Source organism: Streptopelia decaocto, assembly GCF_964273445.1.
Source record: "Streptopelia decaocto genome assembly, chromosome: 6".
In the NCBI taxonomy this organism is placed as follows: domain Eukaryota; kingdom Metazoa; phylum Chordata; class Aves; order Columbiformes; family Columbidae; genus Streptopelia; species Streptopelia decaocto.
In genome coordinates, this window is record NC_138660.1 from 48,233,156 (window position 1) to 48,249,076 (window position 15,921).

At 40.5% G+C, this 15,921-nt stretch overlaps 1 protein-coding gene across 1 annotated transcript in view; it reads left to right on the forward strand.

Annotated features, from left to right (window-relative positions):
* The window catches only part of STK39 (serine/threonine kinase 39), a 102,540-nt gene extending 93,586 nt beyond the window's left edge, over positions 1-8,954 (forward strand). Inside the window, exons 16-17 of the mRNA XM_082055655.1 lie at positions 3,404-3,468; positions 7,519-8,954. Coding sequence (XP_081911781.1) covers positions 3,404-3,468; positions 7,519-7,593 — 140 coding nt within the window. The 3' untranslated portion in view covers positions 7,594-8,954. The remainder of the gene's footprint in view (positions 1-3,403; positions 3,469-7,518) is intronic.
* The last annotated feature ends 6,967 nt before the right edge of the window (positions 8,955-15,921 follow it).

Sequence of the window (15,921 nt, forward strand, 5' to 3'; positions counted from 1 at the left end):
TGGGCACCTGCCGTTCATGGGTTACTGCTGGTTTTCCTAGCTCACTATATCAGGCCCCAAAAGATTCCAGTTACCAGATCTTCAGGGTGTTCAAGTGCAGAGAGATGTGCCCCATGCTATGTACTGACTGAGGTCCTAGAACCTCTGGCTTGCACTAAGGCAAAAGGGTAATGAATGGCTCATCCCTAAAAAAAAAAAAAAAGCACATTTTAAGTAGTTTCCTGAAATGCACAATTACGTATCCAAATTCAGACAGTTGCCTCTAATTGTTGGCCCTAGCAAAACAAAAGGTCTTGGAAAAATGAAGAAGATACCAACATGACTGTTTGGGTTTGCTAGGTAATTACATGCACATCTTGGTTGATGTTAATTACTTACGCTTTCAAATGTTGCAAAAAGAGCAGGCCTTTGGGGGGATTTGCATTCACAGTGGCTTGATTGAATGGGATTAATGACAGTGTTTCGCAAAATCGTTTTTATTGCCATCCTGTAAAGACCAGAAAGTGTAAAACACAGAGTACCAAAAGTCACAGGTGAAATGCGAGTTTTACTTGAAAAATGTTAAATGCGTATAATTGAAATTGAAAAGATCTCTCTGTAGAAAACTGCAGGTGTCACTATTTTTTATGTAAACTTGCATTCTAAAATTATGGACTCTTTGCAGGTCTGCTTTCTCATTTTCAAGCGTAGCCTGAAAACATCTGGCATTACTCCCTTAAATCCTCCTAATCTTCTGTTTGATTAAACATGTCCCACTCTAGTTATGGCTCATCAGCTAAGCAAAAATAAAGCATATTTCATATGCTTGCTTCAGATGTTTCTCTAGCATTTTATATCTAAAAGTTTTTGGCTTGTATTCCTATTAAAAGTGAAGACAAGTGAACAAATAAAACTGTCCCCTGTAGCCTTTTAATAAGCACTGTTCTTAGAAAAGCTGTTTTCTTGAAGAATGGTGTCACTCCTTTCTGTTACGGTGTTTAACTAATTAAAAAAAAAAAAAAAAGGTTAGCTATTTACATATATTGCGAGTTTATCTTTTGCTATTTTTGCTTTGAAAAATTTAATTTCTTCTGTGGGGAAAAGTCAGCAGGAACGTTAGGGATATTAAGATTTGATGCTACTTGTGAAGTCCTTAGTGCTGCTTTCTGCTGTGTGGTAGTTCATTAAAATGCTGCTGATAATGGGCTGCTGTTTGCAAGTGCAGGAATAAAACTTCGCCAGGAACTGCCTAAGGGCAGCTGGAAGTTCTTGCATTCAGGAGGAACAGCCAAGCGGCTTGTGGACTTGCCTTAGTGGTTCTACAGCTGCTCAACATTAAATGAAAGGCTGCCCCCCTTGAAGAGGAACATGCATTTTAAGCTCATCCTTTTGTAACATTTTTGTAATAGGTGAAGTTAGAAACCATTGGATTAGGACCCAGCTCCAATGTGGTTTTGTATCACCATGTCTCCATTTCAGTGAAGCCAGTTAATACTGCTCTTGAGTATATGATTGTATTTTATAGATTTTTTTTTTTTTTTTTTTTTAAGACATAAAAAATTGAAGCTATTCTATTCTGGCTTCAGGAGCTATGCGGCTGAACACTCCTTTTTGACTGTGTATGAGGTTCTAATTATTAATTGTAATGAAAAGCATTATCTGTATTTGCATGTATTTTATCAGGTAGGAGGTATTGCAATAAAATTGACCTGTTGATTGTGAAAGTGAATTGTGTGATTCAAATAAAAACTCTTTGTAATGATTAAAATAAAGAAGATTGTGAAAAATGAAGCATGAAAAACAGAAAAACTTTTTGTCGTAGTGCCAGGAGTTGAGTTCATTTAACTGTGAAGGTTAATCTTTTCCTTTCTGAAAAAGTGTTCTCTACAAAATGTACCTTATGGTTGCCTTTAGGGCTTGTTTTTAGTTTCAGACAGCCTTTCATCTACGGTCAAATTTTTTACAGGTGTATAAACAGTCCTTTGTGCTATTTCAGTGGTATAAAGAAAATGAGACCCTCAAAAATGTAATTTACATTTAACAGTCGTATATTGGCCTAATTCTTCTCTAAATTCCCTTGCCAAACACTGTACTTCCCCTTGTGAGGTGAATTTCTATAACTACACAGTGAATCATATATGATCAGGCATGGTATGAGTGAAAATTTTATCCTAATGATGTTAGAAGATGGAAGAAGTAGGAACCTGAGTTTTTAACAGTAGGACATTGAACATGCAAGTGTTTGCTCTATATCTTCACCTTATGAAGTCTGTGGAAAGTATTATTTATGGGGAACATCTGGTTTCTTGCTTCTCTGCTTTATGGTACTTACCTACTCAGTGTACTAAGAAATGTCTTCCACTTAATATCTGTTTATTTCCTTTTAAAAATCTTGTCTAAACAGCTCTGCTAAGTGCAGAGTCTTTATCTCGTGCTGATGTCCTGGTGATGACATCTTTTGCTCGAAAGTCAGTTTTGAGCAGAGGCTCTCAGTGGTTCGGTCCGAGTTAGCTCGGGATCTAGGACTGTGCAAAGCTGGGAAGCAAGTTTAGTAAAGATACAAAGCTGAAAGCAGACAATTTTTTGGTCAAGATTAATGGTAGCAGTATTGTAAAAATAGACCAATTAAAAGTGTGAGTTGGGTGTTTTGATAGAAAAAAAAGTTTATTATATTCCTACCACCTCTGTTTTCAAGGAGTAAATTATCCCCTTCCTGCTACCTCGGTTGTGGCATACAGCTTCCTTTGCTGGACACTCGGGTCTGTAGATCCGGTTAAACCGTTTATTGCTGATACATCACAAATCTTGGTCATGTTTACTGAGAGAGTAGTTTGAAGATCAGCTTATATGTTATTATTTATTATTTTTACTCAGTTTTCTTTTGGTAGTGAGCTGTAATAGATCACCATGAGTCTGTGTGGGTGCTAATGGCAGCCCAAAGAAAGGACAGAAACAGACACATAAAGCCAGGAGAAACGGGGAAGAGCAGGCTCAAGCTTGTCCTAGAAACTTGAGCTGATAGTGGCCCTGGCTATAGCAGAAACATGATGTAAAACACGACAACCATCAGCTTATCCTTGGCTGTGTGATTCTCCCATTTTCCCTGTGCTTGCATTTGTCTGATTGTTAATTGTTTATGGAATAGACTAAGCTGAAAAATAGTAGGGTTATTTTTTTCTGTCTTTTGGTTTTCAGGCAGATTTTTCCCTTGAATCAGTTTACATAGTCACAAAGTATCAGTGACTGCAAAAGAAAGGAGGCAGGACTCTGACTTGCAAACAGCTAGAGAGTGATTAAATGATTCAGAGGGTAATTTACGGACATGTATGTGTGTAGAATTAAGTAGAAGATTCAAAATGAGGCTTAATGTAATGTTGAATGCAATTTTCTGTAAACTGTATTTTTTTCATACTTTATTTTACAGTTGCTGCTAACTTACAGAAGATAGTAGATGATCCAAAGGCCTTGAAAACATTGACTTTTAAGTTGGTAAGTAAAAGCATGAAGGGAAGAAACAAACTAATTATCGTAGTATTCACACAGAGTCTGGATTTTATCTCATTGACAGTTATTTTGCTGAATAAGTGTGTTGGCAGATAAGATGATTGAAATTACTATGTGAGAGAAAAAAGCTAAGCCTTGTTTTGACAGGACATTAGGGATATGTACAGTCACACAGCTCCGTAACTGTGCAGGGGGAAGGTGGTTCGTTCACGTGAATTCTGAGGAAGCCTGAGGTTTAGGTGCGAAACTTCAGGGAGAAAACCCCTGGGTAGAATTGCAGAAACAAGGAAATCAGAGAAAACTGTAGTTGATGGGTTACCTCCCCTCCACCCCCACTCCTCAGCTCTGTCCTGCCTCAGATGTCCTCTGCTAATGGACATTTTGTTCCATCCCATTTTTTCCAACACCTGCCACCACTTTTCTTGCATGCAGGCTGCCCTCTCCTTAGTTCTCTGCTTTAACCTTCTTTTGATTGACCATCCACACTTTGAAGTTGATCTTGCTCCCACTGTACTGCATTTGTTTCTCCCTCCCCACCTGTTTCTGTCTTCTGTATATCCAACATCAGACCCTACTTTAGGGCCTGGGACTGTTTTCTGTGGTGAATTTTGTGCCCTGGACCATAGATCCTAATTTTGTTCAATTTTGATGCTATAATGATCTAATTTACTATTAATAACTTTACATTGCAAAAACATAATTCAGAAATTATGTGCTGTATTTTTTTTAATTTCTTGCTAATATTAAGTTGAAAAAGTTACATACCTAAAGTGTAAATACCAAACTCTAACCCATTAGGTTTCAGCACCCCTTGCTCAGCCACGTATGACAGATCAGACTGAATGTGTGTTAGATAAGTAGGTCTCTAAAATCACAGCTTTGTTTATAAAAGCAGCTGCTTCACAAGGGCTGTAGAGAGCCATTTTTAGAGAGTAAGTGACCTAGTTGATGATGATGTATTAATTCAGGATTGTTCTTCCCATGTAACTTTTTAAATATAGATTGGAGTGGTTTAAACTGACCGAATCATTTGGACTCACTTTTCTTCTGCAGTCCAGTAAAATCACCAGAACGTACACATTTCTTTTGGGAAGAGGTTGGGGTGGAGGGATGAGAACACGTGTTTTGCTTCTGTGGCTCTTACTATCTAAATATAGCTGAAAGGCTGGTGCTTCTCTTTTTCCAGCTGATCTGTGTTCTTGCTCGCTAAACATCTGACTTAGCTTTATTGTACAGGCAATGGCATCTCACTGAAACCATTTAGATATTTAGATACTCCAGAGGCTCTGTAGAAGTCTGGATTTCTAGTTCACACACTTAAAATAAAAGTGTGAAATTCCAATATGTAATATCCTATAGTATCCAGTTAATGTTTACATACGTTGTAAACAAACCCACTTGAAAATTGAGGTTGGGCTGTTCCTGCAATTCAGTTGGCTTTATTGCTGGGGTTCAGTTACCATCATGTGGTATTTCAGATTCCAGTGAGTGAATGCTGTTGTAATCCTACTCCTTACCATGATCAGAATTAATAGACAATCCAAAAATCAGTCTTTGCCCCTTCTCAGGATAAGTTATATTGGCTAGGTAACAATTGCTGATGTTAAATTTTAACCTAGTATTTTTAACCTAGGTTACCTACATTAGTTCCCCACTTCCTGGGAAAAGAATATAACCACAATAAGTATCCTATTTTGTTCTTATCCTTGGATTAATTTAATATATGTTCTATTTATGCCTGTTTCTATATTGTGTAGATGAGTTTTTAAATGAATTTTTGCCTAAGAGAACTCTGTCATTTGTTTATGTGCCCTACTGAGTCTTTGTTACCTCTCAGCAAGGTCTCACTGAATGTAAGAGCACTTGTATACAACATGATTAAACCATATTTTGTTGGTAAATATTTCATGGGGATTCAAAGCCTAAATGTAGCTAATCCTATATCCATACAGATAATTCAACTGAAAAATGCTCTTTAGTCTAGGATTAGGTACTACTATTTGTGGATAAGAATCTGGTTAGTATCTCCCTGCTTGCAGATTGCTTGTGTTGGTATTTTGCTGGTATGTAATATTTCTATTCAAACAGCAAGAGTTTTCATCTTTGGGGAAAAAAGAACAACTTATGTCTTAACCATTTCTGCCTTTAATTGTTGCCAAAATGGTAAAGAAAGTTATTAAAGTGAGGTGTCTGGATGAATCTGTCTTTAAGGTTTGTCTTCCCTCTTGCATATATTTTTAACAGTGCATCTTTGTTCTTACAATGATGTCATTCTACAGAACATAGATGGTATTAAACCCCCCTTAGTTGTCTTGGCTAACACAGAATGATGACTTCCTTGCAGGATCCAGCTGTCCACACTTTGGGAAAGTGGCTGCTTTAATACACAACTAATCTTGGCAACACTCAAGGAAACACAAAATTATTGCGCAGCATAATTTGCATTTTATGTAAGCATTTTTCATATGAAAAAGGGAGGAAAAGTAATGCCTCCAGTCACTAAAAAGTGAATTGCAAATACTAAGAGCTTTTCTTGTATGTTGCAGTTCGTGTATAGTAGTTGTACTTATGCTAAGCACGAATATAAGCTAATGGGTTCCAGGTGCATTAAATATTAGGCAATATTTATTGATAAGGAAGGCATTTAAAAATCTATACACATCTAGATATGTTACTTAGCAAGGCTTTGAGGAGATAGATAGCTAGCTAGAGTGTAGAATTATATTAATAATATTAGCTCTTTTTAGCATGGTATTTAAGTGCAAAATTCAAACGCCATTTATTTAGTAAATTCCCAATCCAAGACCCGCTGAGGTATCTTAATAGTAACCTATGGTGATGATCTCAGGCTTTTAACTTGATGCTTCAGTGGAATAAGACCTGTGAAATACTCTCTGAAGACAGACATTTTGTTCTGATTGTCTGATCCAAGTAAAGTGGAAGGAGTAGCCTGATGGAATGTAATGCTTCCACAAGCATTTGAGTGAGTTTATTTTTGGTCATGAAAACTCAGTGGGTAATGTCACTTGGTGCACCTTGTGTGCACAGTCTGAGGGCTTTCTTCCTTATAGTGCATATACAGAAACCAGTTCTACTAAAGAGTTCAACTGCTACTACTGCATAAAAGGATCAAGAGCATTTTCATAGGGTGAACCAATTGTTCTGACGTTTGGTGGGGGGATATGCCAAAGAGTATGAAGACATCTGTCATAAGTAATTTACCATTACACACTGTTCATCCAATTGTATTATTATTTTGATTTATATATTATACCAGTCAAAAATGTGTAAAGAAACTTTATTAAAAATGTAGTCGCTTCTGTCCTGCAGAAGCAGATTTTGTATTTAAAAATCAAAATATTTTACCTACAGCATGTGTAGTTTTTTTAAAGCAGACCTAAAGCAACAGTTCAGTCCCGATCAAAGTGGTTTAGTATTCTTACTGTTATTTGTGAAAAGTGAACTGATTGCTTGTGCCGGTTTGTACTGACAGACTTTACTGAAGGTTCTCAGCTACACGGTTTTAAGTACTAGAATGTACTGGTAGAAAGGAAGCCCTTGTTTTGCAAATATTATTACTCTTCATAGACTGCTTCAAGATATTGTTTAAAAATTCAGTGGACTGGTGTTCCAAACAGACTGAATAGCTGGACTCAGGAGACATTTGGTGTCTACAGCACAATGGTAAAAGGAAGGTTCTGTACATGTAGGTTATTGGCTCTTCATGAGTGCTGACAGCATGCTCGCATGAAAAAGCAAATTTGGATCCAGTCTGGAAAGTTTGGTTTAAAGAATTTGGGTCTTCAAGTGTTAATTTCCCAGTATTTTTTTCATAACTTTTAATATTGATTAAAATAGTTTGCTAAAATTGAGGATGCAGTTAGCAGACACTGGCACAGGATACACCAAGCAGTCTGAAAGCTTCCCTTCGAGTAAGCTGTTTGCCACCCAGGTGACGTGGGGAAAATCTATAATCTGACTGTCAAACCCTCCTTTGCAGCGTAACATACTGAACATTTCTGTTTGTACTTGCAGGCCTCTGGCTGTGACGGCACTGAGATTCCCGATGAAGTGAAACTGATTGGGTTTGCTCAGTTAAGTGTCAGCTGATGTCTGGCCCTGGACCCTAAGCCGAATTGTGAGATTGCGAAGAGGCCAGCTTAGATGCAAAAGAAAATTAATGCACCACACACTGAGTTCTGCTTCATTCTCTAGCAAGTCACAAAGTCAGAACAAGCAAAGCCCACAGCTACACTGCTGCTGCTAACATTCAAAATGCTACTAAATGTCTCTTAGCCGTTGATTTGGATTCCCCCTAAGTGAAAAGCCTGTGGAAATGCACTCAGGTGGCTGTATTTATTGGTTACAAAAGGAATTTTCTATCAAGCTTACTTCTTTCATAAACTTTGAGTGATACTATTTTACCTGTACTTGTGGTTGATAATACTGCCTCTGTTCTATTTAGAAATTAACATAAATGTAGAAGTTAAGAATGATTACCAAACTTGAATTCTAGTTTTAAAACTGTGAATTTTATTTTTCATATATTTATGCATTACACATCCTAGTCATAAGAAAATTATTTGACTTGATTATGTCTTATTTGCAGTTAATCTCCCATTATTTAAAAAAGTTTCAGGTATATCTTTGAAGTATTTGGTAACTTCTGGGGTTACTTTGAAATTAATTAATTAGGCGTTAGTAAGCTTTTGTTGGTTGTGTGTCTAAAAACCAGTCCACAAACATTGTCAAGGGAGTGGGAGGTGCCTTGCAGACATTAATGTTTTAAGAATGTGCCTGAGGCTGCTTAAATAATCTCCGTTTTCTAGAAGTACCGTACATATGGTACAATATATATAAATATATATAGTTATCTGAGCAAAGAGAGGATATATACAGTAGCAAAGGTGTTAGAGTATTTTGACTATGCTTTATTGGGGAGTCTATGAGCTAGAACTACGTTGAACTGTTGTCATTAAGGTAGAGTGCTTACTGTGTCCATCTCTGATCCAATTTACCCTTAATGATAAACACCGGTTTCATACAGGTGGTAAAAACTTGAACAACAGAACTGAAGCTTTACTTGAAGTTCTGCAAAATACCAAGGTGGAATGAAAATAATAGGGCTTTGTGCAATGATCCAGTAAAACTCTGTTACACAGACTTCTGATCCAAGTAGTTTTGTGCTTAACCTGTGACATAGATGTTATGGAGCTAGCAAACCTTAGAAAGACTTTCAAATGTGGAGACGTGTTTCTCGGAGGTTACAATCTAAACTACTTCCTAGCTAATCCTAGATAAGCGGCAGCTCTTTAATGTACTGAAAACAGCAAATATATATTATTAAGAGAAGTTATTTATAATGCCTTGTCATAATTGTTGAGGTGTTCTAGAGCCATTTGCATACGACTCAATGTAATCCCATCCCATCCTACTGTTTACATGATGATTACTCCAAGATGACTGCAAAGGTTCAAAAAAGAAAAATAAAAGTGTATTGCACAAACAGATTGGTATTTGACTTTCCATGCTCTGTGTGGATTTTGACAGCTGTGCAGCAGGGTGGTGTTATAAATGTCCGTTGCCCTAATTTAGTTTACGAGTGACACCTACATAAGGCACCAGGTTCCTCACATGGAGGAGAAGGGCAGAAAACACGGATTGCCAGCCCACAGGAGAGGTGTCTGGTTATGTGGAAGCCATTTTTAGGACTCCTAAGGTGAGTGTACTTTACAAAGTCATTCGGTTACTTGAGGCAGGACCTGTATGCCATGGGGTGCTGGTTTGTGTGGGGAAGAGGCTGCGCGGGGCCCAGGGCAGGGCCGGGCCTGACACCTGCTGCCCCAGCCCAGGTGTGGGGATGGTGGCACAGCTGGGGCTGGTTGGGTCACCTCCGGCCCTCCCGGGCGATTGGTGCTCTCGGCCTGTCCGTGCGGGGAGCCCCGGCCTGGGGCGGGGTTTGCGGCGGGGCAGGGGCTGCTCCATGGAGGGGCCGTGTGCTGAGCTGAACTGGGGCTGGCTGCAGCGGCGGACGCGGTGAGTGTGCGTGTCCTCAGCGCCAGCCATGCTGGCTGTCCTTGGCTCTGGGTGTCTCTGCAGCGGCGGGGGTGCCGGTATGGATCATCTGCTCAGAATCTCTTCCACATCGGCGGCATTTTACCTCGGTGCCCTACAGTGGGCCGTTTATCTCGGGCCTCCCCCTGGTTAATGCTCCGTGTGCCCGGCGCCGGCCGGAGGCGCGGCCCAGGAGCCTCGGTGCGCTGGGCGGGAAGGGCGGCGGCTCGGCAGCCAGGTTCTCCTCAGCGACCTTTGTGTTGGAGGAACAGTACATTAAAAGGTACCTTAAATGTGCGGCTACCAGTGACGCAGTTGGTAGCCCGCAGCCCTGCGATGTGGTCGCTGCGGAGCACAGCCCGAAGGAGTTAAGCTCAGAGCATTGCTGTTAAACTATTTTTGTTAGGTACATTAATGTGTGCTTCTTGAAACGTTGCACCCGTATTGACTAATCCACCTGCAAAGCAGTTAGCTGTTTCGCTTTCTGTTTCAGGCAAAGAAATGAACATTCAAGGAAGCTTGTTGTTTTCACAGATCTATAAAAGAAGTGGGAATATATAATTGGATGAAAGTCGTGTTGTGCTAGCTATACGCCTCCCCAAAGGCTGAGGAAAAGGTGTTGGGGTATGAGTAGCAACTGCCAAGAGTGCTCATCTACTGTACTGGTTAGGGCTGCAGGAGGTAGCTAAATAAAGAAGAATGTAATACTTTAATTGCAGGAGTCAGCAGCATTGTACCAGCATAAAAGCTCTAACAGTTGTTGCTGGCTCGCCGTCTGCTGCAGAACATGCCAGTGCTTCGCGGGGCTTCCTTGGTTCAGCGAGGCAGTGAATTCCTGCAGCAGCATTCTTTAGCGCTGCTGTGTTACTGCTTGATTTTTTTTTTCTGTCGCTAAAGTATTGTGAATAAATACAGTGTGAGCTAAATGAGCTCAAAAGAACAATGACCTGAAATAAAAGGTAGTTAAAGCTTTAGTGTCTGTTAAAATAGAGTTAATAAATGGTTTATTCTCTTAGCTATATACAGGTGGAAAAAAAAAGGTAAAGATGTATTGGGTTGAGTAGAAAGTAGTGTGCAAGTGATGACAGAGTAGAAAAAGGCATGGAATTTAATAGGAATTTGCTTCCTGAATACTGTATTTGTATCCTCTGTTGAATAAGAAGAGAATAGAGAAAACCAGCAACTGTTTGTTCATTCATGTTTACATGAAAAGCATTTAGGAAATGGGTACAGTTCTCATATGTGTGACTTGCCCCAAAGCAGGTGTGGTGCTCCTGTTAGAAGGGTGTTGCTGGCTGCAGCACCTGGCTGTGTTTGAAGCAAGAGGGCTCTAATTAATGAGGTGAAGCTGTAACAGGTGAGTTACCATATAGCTGTCTCTGGGGCCGGGAAAATAGGGCTTAATTAGATGGTTCTAAATATATAATCATCTGTAGTGGTGATTATATGCCAGTGCTTGCAGCTGGGCCCTTGCAGGCTGATGAACGTCAGTGTCCGTGAGTCAGCGTGAGCTTCAGTGTGCTGAAAGGAGCCCTGTGCTGTGGGCTCAGACGCAAGTCAGTCGATGAAACACAGTTCTGTAATTTATTATTTTCAAGGTGTTAAAAAGGATGAGTATAAACATAGCAATTAGCTCAGCACAGAGCTAGGTCTGGAGAGTAACTGGCTGGTGCGTGTGGGAGAGAAGGGACATTTCCAGCCTGCGCTGGGCTCTGGCGTGGGCTGTGGGCAGCGTGCGCTCCTCACGCCGTCAGAGCAGGAGCGCGCGTCTCCTTCTCCAGCAAGTGCTGACCGCAGGTGTTCCCACTGACACAGACACACAGTCGCATTCAAACTGCAATGCAGCTACCTAGTTGTGATAAATGTATTTGCTTTCTAGAAATAGTGCCTGATGTGCTACCACTTTTTTTTTCTGTAGACTTCCCTGCCCCAGAGCACGCTTCTGCTTTGTGCGTAGAGGTGGAGGGGGGAGGAGGGAAATAAGCCAGGAAACATCACTAAATTTTTTCTCCCTGAGATAAGGGTGAACGTGGTGCCTTTTCAGCCAGCTTGCTCTAATTTAAAATTTCCGATTTGGGGTATTCTGGAGCAGTCCTGTGAAATTTGATTGTGGGGCATCCCTTCAGAATGTGTTTAAACACTGTTGTTTCTCTGAGAGGGAGCGCTGCGTGCAGCTTGTAATTGGTGTGCCTCCCCCTCATGCTTTTCTTAATCAGAGATTTGTTTTCCTTTTCACCACCTACCTCTGCATAATGATGTTGGATGTGACATTGGCCTGTGCCTGAAACCACTTAGCTCTGATGATGAATCTGAAACAGACCTAAAACACTGCTAACTGAGTGCATAGAAAATGCTGATTTTTGTTTAGCAGGGAGCAGAGGGTGCCACCCCTGTGTTTTTTCAAAGCAGCAAAGCCGTGAGACCTTGTTGATATCTAGTAGCAGTTGGTATTTTTTTTTCCCCTCTGGATCAATTGTGATATAACTTTATTCAGTGAATTGCTGTGGATTTTTTCACTGCATCAAGTGGGCAGCCTTTCCGCCCGCCTGTGATGTGCTCATGCATGTGGATGCGGTAGGAATGCTAATTACTTTAAAATGAGAAGTTGGAAAAGCAGCAGGAGCCTGCAGCTTCGGGGTCCCTGTGCATGTGCTCTGCTATGAGCTGATGGAGCAGCTGCATTTACTCAAACCACAAAAACTGCAACAAAGTCTGTTTTACTTGTGTTTTATTACACAGTAATCCAACTGATGAAATATCCAGGCATATTATTTGAGCATTGTGACATTTTAGTTATTCATTTTTCCCTCAATGACTAAGGGTAACATTACAGTGCCTATAAAAACGTGGGTTTATAGCTGCTTTATGATTGTTAGATTGATGCTCGTCAAGCTGCTTGTGTAGTCATGGCAGTCCAAGATGTTGAACCAAACTCATTAGCTGGGAAGTTGGCTGCTTCGGATAATGTTGAGAATATGGGCAATGGTGGATCAATGAGCAATTACAGGGACTTTGAAGATTGTATGATGAGAAGGAGAAATACTTAATTTTCACTGCATAAACCAATAGGAAGGTGCTGCTCATGCACAGGTGTGCTGGGGTTCTTTAGGTTTACTTTGGAAAAAGGCTTTTCTAGTTTTCATGTTTACTCTGCATCTGTAGACACTACAGATCTCGCTTTGTTTCATTTGAGGACAGTCGAGGTATGACATCTGAAAACGTAAAGGGATTTAAGGTTATTTTGGTAACGTAACTGTTTCTTCACATAAAGGTAGTGCCTGTGGCTGTTATCAACAGGCAATTATAAATAATGAACCAGAAGAACCAAGGTGTGTCCAGTGGTTTTGAGAGGTGGACTCTGTGCTGCTCGTGCCATATAAAAACACAGAAATAGGCAAAAAGATTGTATCTGCCAGTAGCAAAACTTCAGTGTTGTAGAAGAAGGACTGTGCAGTGCTAAATGGGAAAGCCTCTGTCAGGGAGAGGCCTGCATTTCTGCCTGCGGCTCCGTTTTTGCAAGCTTGGAATTAGTTTTATGAAGCATTCTGGTGGGGGGGGAGCAGGGGGAGGAAAGGGGAAGTAAAAAGAAAAGAAAAGAATGCTGAGGCTGCTGTACCTATGCTGTTCCATAATGTAAGGGCACGGAAAGGTTTCGAAGGCTGTTACCAGGAGAGCTTCTTTAACAGTTACTGCTCTCTAGATTACATCACAGAAGGTTGAGGGAGCCGAGGTCACCATTATCATGTTAACCTGTTAGTATTTGTATTATTAAGGTTGCTGAAAGGTTGGTTGTTTTGTTCTGGCAAATGAGCATCTTTTGCTAATGCCCTGCACTGTGCTAGCGCTCCTATTGACCAAGAAAGTACAAACCACCAAATTAAAGAAGAAAGTATCAAATGAAATGCTGGGTGAAGACGAGGTTGCTCAGGGCCAGGGCAGGGTGGGTGGGGGCCCCTCTGTCCCACGGCCCCAGGGCCAGGTCTGTCCCTGCCCTGGGGGCCCTGCAGCAGCACAGCCCCACATCCCGGGCCCTGGTCCTGCATGTGCCCCAGCCAGAAGCTCACAGTGCTCTGTTCTGATGAAAAATGTACCTTCTGAAAGCTAAACTTTCTGTGCCTCTTTTTGCAATAGAGATACAGGGCTTTGTACTTAGACCAAGACGTACATTTGATGGTTTTCGAGGTTGCTTTGGTTGCAGAGTCTTGCGCATAAGCTGAAAGCTGTATCTTTCTGACAGTGCAAGATGTACAATCTGTGACATTAAATACAATTCCTAGCCATTTTTTTTCAGCTCTGGAAAGGTTTTTGTGGTTATGGTCTTCGTGAAGTAGGAGTTCACATTGAGGAAAAGCGCTGTAGAAGTGTGATTGGGGTTGTTAAACCTGGAGCTATTCCCAGCATCTCAGAGAATCAGCTGAGAATCCTGTTGAATTCAGGATCTTTTTTTTTTCCCTTCCTCTTGTTAGAGCGCCTCTGATTAAAACAAACTTTAACTTCCCTGGAGCATTTACTCTATATGATGAGAAATAGGGAGAGGGTGGAGAAAAACACCTTAAATTAGAGCAGAGGATCCAGAGGGAAGGACCATTATTGAAATCTCGGCCCCGTGAATTAATAATACTGCACAATAGGCTCAGTGGGACTAAAATTTCACTCCCTATCTGTGTTGATTATGAGCTCCTCAGTTTACTCCTGAGGCTATAAAATGGAAAAGGATCCAATCATGATTGAAGAGTAGGTGTGATTTGAATGGAAGGTGATTATGAAAATCTCCCTGAAGTCTTCCACCCTGCTTGTGCAGCAAGCTTTTCCTATTTATAATAGCATAGCATAGCCATCCAAGCAGAAAATGACACCAGAGAGAAAGAGTTTTCTGATTGTTTCTGATTAGGTTCAGTGCTAACCTTGTAAATCTGTCTGTCAGATGGGACACAGGCAAGTCATCCCTAAACCTGATACTTCACAACAGATTGAGAGGGTGAGGGGACTCCCGCACTTGTGGGGTGCTTGATACTTTGTGAAAAACCTTTTCTGGAGAGGAGGGGGGAAAAAATGGAGACTCTTGGATGAGAGCTAATGAGCTGCAATTTAGCATTATATGCATCACTGTGCTTATATAAAACTTGTGTGTGTTTGAGGATTTCTGCGTGTTGTGTGGCTGCGGTTCCCCGTTGGGTTCCTCAGGCCGGCAGAGGTCTGTGTCTGAGCTCTGGCCCGATTGAAGGTGCTGTAGCTTGGACCAGTCCACAGAAATCAAAGCAGGGCTGTTCAAGCAAGTGAGGGTTACTCTTTTCCCCTTTTTATCCTTATCTTTGTATTCTGTTGTCAGCATAGTCAAGCAGGGGCTTTTTCATGGACAAATGTTTTAATTTTTAATAAAGTAGTTGCAGATAGTGTCTTATAGTAAGGCTATATGTATTCAAATAAAAAACTGACTGGGGCTGTTACATTTGTATGTGCCCTATACATTGTTTTAGACAACATAAGATTTTATGCTGAGAGTGACAGTACTAAAGTAAATTTAATATTGTTCCCCTCTGGTATAAGCCAAAGACCTAAAAATACCTTTTGGAAGAGTACTCCTGTGACCTTGTGGCAAATCACATTGATGTCAGTTTAAATTGAAGGCAGCTGTTGGATGCAAAAAATTACAACAAAGTGAATTAAACATTCCGTTTCAGTCCAGGAGAGTAAACAGATTTGTTTTCCAGTTTACGGTGTGTTAGATGTAGGCTTTCAGCTTTACAGGAAAGTGACAATATTTTACTTGCTGTGAAATTGGCATCCTGAAAATGTTTGGTACTGTTTTGGTTTAACCAAGGATATACTTCGAAATACTAGAACATGCAGATAATATATTCTCAAATTCAATTGGGACAAAAAGTGTTCTTTAGCCTAAGATAAAATTTTGACTGGTTAATAATTGCAGAAGGCCTGTTTTGTTGCATCTACCAGGTATCTGTGGGGCTGCCACTTAACAAATATACCTTTTAATGTTTTTATTTATGCTAATTACTGCCAAGGCAATGCATATGAAACAATTATTTGTACTGTGATATTTTGTAACTCTGTATGTACCCATTTGTTTATCTTTCATAGTTTTTTGTCTTCTATGCTGAAATGTCATCATTTTGCATGTTCACCTGGAAGTAAACTTGTATTAACTAGATATTACATTAACTTGTATTTACCAGAAAAAAATCTCATCTAAAACAGAGGCTCCAAATGCTATTAGAAGTCAGCATGGTTTTGTGGAAGCTTTATAGAGAATCAGCTTAGGACTGTGCTGTGACCCTTGCAAATGTGAAGCAGGACGGGAGCTGAGCGCTGGGACGGCCCGCGCTTGGCTGGTGCTGCTGGAGCTGGAGCCTGCTGGTCCCGCGC